Here is an 8414-nt window from a genome sequence, read left to right on the forward strand (position 1 = left end):
GAGGCCTGCCCTTACATGCTTCAAGCAGCGCTCCTTGAGGCTCTCGACGCTGGTCTCCTCGGTCACCTCCTCCAGCCACTCGGCCCCCTCCATGGTGCAGATGTGGAGCCTCAGCACCTTCCCGGCGAAGATCTTCTCCTCCTGCACAAACATGGCCTCCTCTCAGCTCCAAGTCACGGCCTACTCCTGTCGCCGGTGATCATTGCAGTCGGTATGTTCGCCGCCTCCCGTTCCCGCCGCTGCCTCCTCCTCCACAAACCAGTGCGACCTCTCACCTCCCACCCCCTCCCTGCGGGGTCAACCGACAGCGCGTGCGCGCACCTTGCAATGCATCCTGGGTGTTGTAGTTCTCCACCCCGCCCATCCCCTGCTGAAGAGCAAAAAGACTTGGCGTTCAGGTACACCCATACAGGACCTACCACACATGCTTTACAGCCAATTAAATACAGCTTTTTAAAGCATAGCCCCTGGTGTCACAGAGGAAACACAGCAACCAAATTGCACACAATGAGCTCCCACAATGTAAAGTCACCATAATCTTACTGGATCACATCGACTGCTGTCTTACTAGATGGAGATAACTGGTGATGGGTTAACATGAGGGTTACCATACTTCAGGCACAGAGAGAGGTTGAGAAGGAGAGTTCTTCACAGTAACCTCAGTCAATGCAGGACTTGAACCTCCCACACTCTTGGTATTGTTAACTAGCCATCCAGTCAACTGAGCTAACCAAATCCACTCCCACAATGTAACCTTCAAACAAGATCACAAGAAAATCTGGTTATTGTGGTGGCATGTTTTCTTGTGATGTTATTTGAAGGTTACATGTTCACCAGGACACCAGGGATAATAACACTACTCACTTTGAAATTGTGCCTTTGGGATCTTTCATGCAAGTGGGCAAATCAAGATTTGGTTTTAACCTCTCACCCAACAAATAGCAGCTCCAACATTATAACATTCCTTTCAGTTCTATGCTGGAACATCAGTCTATATTTTTATGCTGAAGTCCTAGAGCGGGACTTGGATCTCCCACCTCACGACTCAGAGGTGCGAACTGTGGCTGACCCATCTGTTCCAAAAGTGGGTAATAATATGCCTGAATGAGTTACCCAAATCCCATGAACAAAGTGTTTTAAAAAATGTGTGAACATCAGCAGGTCTGGCATCATCTGTGAAAAAAAAATTAGAGTTAACGTTTCAGGTCTGGTGACCCTTCCTCAGAAGGGTTTTTTCTTCACAGTTGCTGCCAGACCTGCCGAGCTTTTCCAGCAACTTTTGTTTTTGTTCCTAATTTACAGCATCTGCAGCTCTTTCAGTTTTTATGAGTGAACATTATTGGCAAGGCCAACATCTATTGTCCATCTTGGATTGCCCTTCTAAAGATGGTGGAATTTGAACTTGTTGTAAGATCATCAGTCCAGAATCACTAGAGAAATGAATTCCACTAACTTGCTCTTTCCCCACAACTCTCTGATCCCTTCTCTTTCAAATTTATGCAATTTCCTTTAAAAGTTATTTTTGGAACTTTTTCCACTGTTCTCTCAAACTGTGCCTTCCAGTTTCCAATTTTAGGCTCAATGGGTGGAACTGGAGATCCCATCTGTGTTTGCTATCATGACCAAGAGGAACTACTATTTTTTCTTATTTATTTCAGCATGCCAAAGTTTTCCAGGCTAAATGACTTTCTTTAATTTTGCTGTGCATCTTTGTAATAGTTTACCACATGGCTTGCTGCAGATCAAGAAGGCAGCTCATTGCCATGTCAATTCAGGATAGGCAATAAATGCTGGCCTAGCCAGAGACAGCCATGTGCCATGACTGAATTGAAAAAATACAGCACTTTAGGGATGAAATCACTGTTATAATGTAACAAATGCAGTGGCCAATTTGCACACAGCAAGCTCCCACAAAAAAAACAACCAACGAAATAAGTGAGTGGATCATCTGTTCTAGATGGCAATTGAGAAATAAGTGCTAATGAGGAAGGAACCCCTGACATTCATGACAGTGTCATAGGATCTTTAATCTCCAGCTCAGAGTGAAAAACGTTCACTGGACTGTAAGTCAACGTTACTTTCTTGCATTTCTGTAAGTCAAGGTTACTTTCTCGCATTTCTGGAACAGGATTTGAATCTATACGCTTTTGTTTTAAGGAAGTAAAGTGGGAGGCATTGGCCTAGTGGTATTATCGCTGGACTGTTAATCCAGAGACCCAGATAATATTCTGGTGACCTGCGTTTGAATCCAGCCATGGCAGATGGTGGAATTTGGATTCAATAAAAATATCTGGAATTAATAATCTAATGATGACCATGAATCCATTGCCGATTGTTGGGAAAAACCCATCTGGTTCACTAATGTCCTTTAGGGAAAGAAACTGCCATCCTTACCTGGTCTGGCCTACATGTGACTCCAGACCCACAGCAATGTGGTTGACTCTGAACTGCCCTCAGGGCAATTAGGGATGGACAATAAATGCTGCCCAGTCAGCGATGTCCACATCCCATTAATGAATAAAGGAAAAACTCACTGTGCCACAGGTAACACGCTAGATCACTTCCCTTTCCCAGCCAATCCTGACTGAATGGCTTTGTGAAAACTGCATAAGATAAATAAGAAGAAAATATAAGTTAGTTACTGGAGAGAAAAATACATCAGAAAATATAGACCAATGAAAACTCAGATATAGTAGGATCTTACAATGATGAGGATTTAGATTTTTCACCTCTCATGAACAGAGAATCTAAATGTTTTTCACATATATAGATTAGTTTCATATATCTGAGTTAACTACTATAAAACACATGTGGAACCTGGTCAAACTTGAAAGCTGGAAGACATAAATCTTCCGCTTGCAAATCCCTTCCTGACCTGCAGGTGTCAATCTTTCCTCATGCTTTCACTGCAGTTAGGCAAAACAGTTTTTGCTTTTTTCTGAGAAAGGTTACTGCGAGGCATTTAGTTAGAATACAAAAATAAGCAGGCGCAAAACAAGAAAATGTAACACTGAAGACGGAAGGACTGGAAAAAGCATTCACACTTAGTCGCTAGTGCACCATGGCTGCCTTGGGTACCATCTAAAGGATGCACTACAAAAATTTGCCAAAGTATCTCCACATGCTTCAACATCCTCCATGTAGAAGCACAAGGGCATTAGGTAGATGGGAGCACTTCCAAGTTCACCATCGAGCTATACATCATTGTGACATGGAACAATATCACTGTGTTCCTTCATTGTCACTGGGGAACTAACTGGAGCACATTTTCCACACACCACTGTGAGTGTCCTTTGCGCCACTCTGACTGCAGTGGTTCAAGAGGCTAGCTCATCACCACCTTCGTGAGAGCAGTTAGGAGTTGGGCAATAAATACTGGTGTTGTCAGTGAAATTGGCATCCAGATAACGAACAAAATAACTCAGAACTTTTTATCTGTCACAACTGTACCAGGCATGTCTGCAGAATGACCCACGAACAAGTTTGTATATTTCATTTCGCTCCTTAAAGTTTCTTAAGTGCTCTGAGTTTAAAAAAAAAGCAAAGATTTAGTCAAGAACAATATCAAAGTTTAGTAAAAACCAAAAGAACTGCAGATGCTGTAAATCAGGAACAAAAACAAAGCTGCTGGAAAAGCTCAGCAGGTCTGGCAGCATCTGTGGAGGAGAAAACAGAGTTAACGTTTCAGGTCCGGTGACCCTTCCTCAGATTTCAAGTTCTGAGGAAGGGTCACCGGACCCGAAACGTTATCAAAGTTTAGTACTGAGGTATTACAAAAGTTAAAGAAAAAGTGATACAGTTACTAGTTAAAATACAGATACAAAGATTAAAAGTAGGTACGGTTAAGCAGACGGAAGAAACTAAGATCAATTATTGAAGGCTTGGCTTGTTTGAAGACTTCTGTTTCTGAGGTGAAGGGGCTAAAGTCTTCAAATCTCAATTCAGTAACTACAATGGTTTATATGATAAAATAATTAGAGGTGTCTTGTGCAGGGTGACTGAGCAGAACAGGTTCTGGGAGGGGGGTGGTGGTGTGGGGGCATGGGGAGTGAAGGTTACATTGTTTTGCTTTTGGGTACACCTGTTTGTGGCTGTAGAGAGCCTGATTCAGTACAGCAGTCCTGAAGCTGGTTTTCCTCCCTCTATCTCCTTGTTCATAAGCCTCTTTCTCTCTGGACAGTGTCTCTCAGAATTCTTGTAAGTGTTCTGTTAAAGTGACATCTTGAGCCAATGTTGTACAGATCAAAACGTAAGAGAGCTGCTATCCCAAAACTGTTGCATCTGCTTCCATATTGGGTAACAGACCAATCAACTTTTTTTTAATTGAGCTAATTAACTTTGAACTGTCGGAGCCATCAGTTTGGATTGGTCTCATTGTCATCGAAGTGTAAGGGCACAAAAAGAGGCTGTTTGACCGTCATGCATGCCCACACCAGGTCACAATGAGTTAGGATGAGCTATCCACAACTCCATGAAGTCCATTATCTGGGAATTTCTATTTGCGCTAGGAATTATTAATTGAATTTCAAAAGGTGCTTTGTTGATTTTTATTTCTGTGATAAGTACAGCCTCGTGCCAATAGCAGCTGAAGCTACAAGGATTTTTTTCAAGTGACTTCTGGGATACATTTTGTGGGATTATGTGTCCATTTTAAAGATACATTAGCCTTCCTTACAAATTATGTAACATTATAATTCCACAACCATTATGCTAACACGAGTGACTCATGCAAAATGGGTTCTTCCGATGACATTAAAAATGCAAAGAAAACATGGAAACTGAGGACACTGCTGATTTTTTTTTCTTTATTCATTAATGGGATGAGGGCATCACTGGCTAGGCAGCATTTATTGCCCATCCATAAAGAGTCAACCACATTGCTGTGGGTCTGGAGTCAAATGTAGGCCAGACCAGGTAAGGATGGCAGTTTCCTTCCCTAAAGGACTTAAAGGATAACAAATAGGGACATAAAGGATGTATTCAATGGGACCCAAGTCTTAGTGCTGCGATTGTTGTGAAAGTGGACTTACTGAGGAAGTCAAATGCCAAACAAAATTGAGCTCAACTTGCAAGCTTATCTCAATAGTTGCGGTCTTACCTCTGATCCAGAACATTATGGATAAAAGTCCCAGTTTGCCATAGCACCTTCCAAATCTGCAGTCATCACTGCCTAAAAGGACAAGGGAAGCAGATGCATGGGAACAACAGAACAAGCTAGTGCTTATCTGAGTCACACAACATCCAGTCTTGAAAACACATCTCCATTCCTTTGCTTTTTCTGAGTCAAAATGATCCACCTTCCTCCTTAACAAAACTGAGGGTGTGCGTACACTATGTAGTCCACACTATGTGGACTGCTGTGATTCAAGAAAGCAGCCTACCCACCACCTTTTCATGGGCAATTGGGACGGACAATAAATCTTGACACTGCTAGCAACACCACCATCCCATGAACGAATGGGTAAGCAGGCCAGTACAGAATGGCCAACCTGGCTGACTGTACATTAGCAGATTGTAGGTTTGACTCCTATCCGGCTTGATGAAATTTGAGAATCTAGAACAAGGGGTCACTGCTATCAGGTGTTGTCCATTTGAAACAGAGATTTAAAACAGGGTCATGGTGACAAAATGGCCGCCTAAAACATTTAGTTATACCGTCGCTTCAAGAAGAATGCTCATGATCACACATCAATTTCTCAGCACCTTTAGAGATGGGCAACAAGTGACAGCCCAGTCACCATTGTCCATTTATCAGAAGGAAATATTTAAAGAGTTTTATTTTGCTTTTCAATCACCAGACCTAAGTAGAGTCAAAGAATCATAGAGATGTACAGTATGGAAACAACTCTTTGGTCCAACTCGGCAAGTGTGGTGCAAGAAGATATAACAGTAACTTGCAAACTTGGAATTAGATAAATGCTTTAACATAGGAGAAAAGTGCTGGAATATTGGGTGAGGTGAAAGAGCAGGAAGAGATAATCTAATCAGATAGCTCTTTCAAAGGGTGATCAAATATGATGGGGCAAATTACCGTTTTCTGTTTTCCATCATTCTGGGGTCTCTTAGATCTGATAATGTGACAATTAATGGGTGTCCCTCAAGCTCAAACTTCAGAAGGAATTCATTACCACAGAGAGCAGTCAAGGTCAGAACTTTGCATGATTCCAAGAAGGAACTGGATATAACACTTGGGGCTAAAGGGATCAAAGGATGGTGGGGGGAGGGAGGTGGTGAAGCAGGAACAGGCTGTTGAGTTGCATGACCAGCTATGATCATAATGAATGGCAGAGCAGGCTCAAAGGGCAAAATGACCTACTCCTGCTCCTATTTTCTACGTTTCTATGTTTTGAATTGGGAGAATTTGGCAATTTTTATGGGTTTGCTCCTGGTGAATCAGATAATGTTTTGCAGGTTTATTGTGGATGAAAAGAGATTTTTTACTATGACGCACGCAGACTACCGGTGAGACACATATGTAATTAGGTCTCCTCCTCCCTACCAGTTATTGGCTGTTTGTTCATTATTGATGTTACCAAAGGGAGAAGTTTTCATTGAGACAATTGGGGTCACATTTCTGCCAGAATTACCCGCTATCCTGCTGTAACACTGGCAAATACTTGGCCAACACTGTAGCAAGTGCATGCACATCAGTTCTCCGGGCTTGAAAAGATCAATTGTCCCAGCACCCACAGTCTTTTGGAGATGGAGAGAATTCCAGCTTTCCTCAAGGACCCTTTGTATGAAAAGATGCTTCCTGACTCCACCCCTAAGTGGCCTTGTTGGAAATAGCGTCCCCTCATTCTTGATTCTCTTTCCAGTCATGGTGTCACTATGGGACAGAGGGAAGGCATTCAGACCACTGATTTCATGCTGACTCCCTGTACAGCAATACAATCAGCCCCATTTGATCCCTGTTGCCCTGCGGGTTAATGGCTCTGCACTGCCTATTCAATTTCCTTTTGAAATCACTGATCCCACCACCTATTTGGATCCCATACATGTTTTGAATTACTCTTTCCATGCATCTTGCTACCTTGGAAGATCCATGCACATTAATAGTGTCCTCTGACACCATGACTCCAGGCCTCCCTGTTCCTGTGCACTCTTTAGAACCGTGCTATTCTCTACTGGCGCCTCTCTAGACCCTCTGTCAAAATGCATCACCTGACACTTCCCTATGCTGTATTAAATTCCATCTGGTATGCCAGCCTATTGATGGGTATTAACACACAGTCAGCCACATCTCTAAGTTTGATGTCGGTTGCAAACTTTGAAATCTTACACTCAAAATAAAACAAAGAACCATGAATGTGGGGTGGCACGGTGGCTTCCAGTGCCAGGGACCCAGGTTTGATTCCAGCCTCAGGAGGCTGTCGGTTTGGAGTTTGAACATTCTCCCTGAGTCTCGGTGGGTTTTCTCCAGATGCTGCAGTTTCATCCCACAGTCCAAAGATGTGAAGGTTAGGGTAGATTGGCCATGCTAAATTGTCTGTAGTGTCCAGGGACGTGTAGGCGAGGTGGATTAGCCATGGGAAATACAGAGTTATAGGGTAGGGGGGTGGATATGGGTGGGATACTCTTTGGAGGGTCAGTGTGGGCCTGATGGGCCGAACATCTTGTTTCCACACTTTCTACGGTGGGAATCTGAAACAAAAACAGAAATTGCTGGAGAAAAAATTCTTTTTTTAAAGTTGCACTCCAGTTTATGAATTATTTGCAGGAAAGCGAGGAAGTTGTTTCTTCAGATCTCCCTTGCCCAGTCTGTTTATTATTTGAAACAGCTCCATCACATCCCTCCTTCTCTTACAGTCAACGGAACACCAGCCCAATCTATGAAACAAGAAAACAGAAATTGCTGGGAGAAACTCAGCGTATCTCTCACACCTGTGGAGAGAGAAGGCAGAGTAATTCAGTCCAGTGATCCTCCTTCAGAATTTATTCAAATCTATGGAGCCAGGTTTCATAATTCACCTCTACAAACCCTGGCCTACATTGCAATCCCTTAATAATGTTCCAAAGGTCCATCATGAATTCCGTGTGCTCTCTGTCATAGGTAAATTGCTAAGATTATTTTGTAAATATGTGAAACCACGTTGAAAGTAACGGTGAAAGGGGTTGGGTAATAAAGTCTGGCTTTTGTTGCATCTCTGATTCCTGTACGCTCTGTCCCTCCCTCCTGCCAGAGGTGTACTCAATTATTTATTGATGGGCGATGAAACTGTGCTGTTGCCTAGGCGCCAGAGAAAGGTGTCAGTGATCCGTTCGAACTTCTCCCAACAATTAATCATTGTACAGAAAATGTACATATATTCGCCTTTATCCCAGGATCCGTCAATGGCTTAAACGCGGAGAGGCTCCAAAGCTCTGACTGTCCCCTCTTCCATTCTCGCTTCCTGGTATGTTTCCTTGGAAAA

At 43.0% G+C, this 8414-nt stretch overlaps 1 protein-coding gene across 2 annotated transcripts in view; it reads right to left on the minus strand.

Moving 5' to 3' along the window:
• The window catches only part of ubac1 (UBA domain containing 1), a 25373-nt gene extending 25060 nt beyond the window's left edge, over positions 1–313 (minus strand). Inside the window, exon 1 of one of the 2 annotated variants that reach the window (XM_048613655.1) lies at positions 16–313. In XM_048613655.1, the coding sequence (XP_048469612.1) occupies positions 16–153 (138 nt within the window). In that variant the 5' untranslated portion in view covers positions 154–313. The remainder of the gene's footprint in view (positions 1–15) is intronic. The other variant, XM_020510827.2, reaches the window with a different exon arrangement.
• Positions 314–8414: the final 8101 nt, after the last annotated feature.

Source organism: Rhincodon typus, chromosome 28 (assembly GCF_021869965.1).
Source record: "Rhincodon typus isolate 14 chromosome 28, sRhiTyp1.1, whole genome shotgun sequence".
In the NCBI taxonomy this organism is placed as follows: Eukaryota; Metazoa; Chordata; class Chondrichthyes; order Orectolobiformes; family Rhincodontidae; genus Rhincodon; species Rhincodon typus.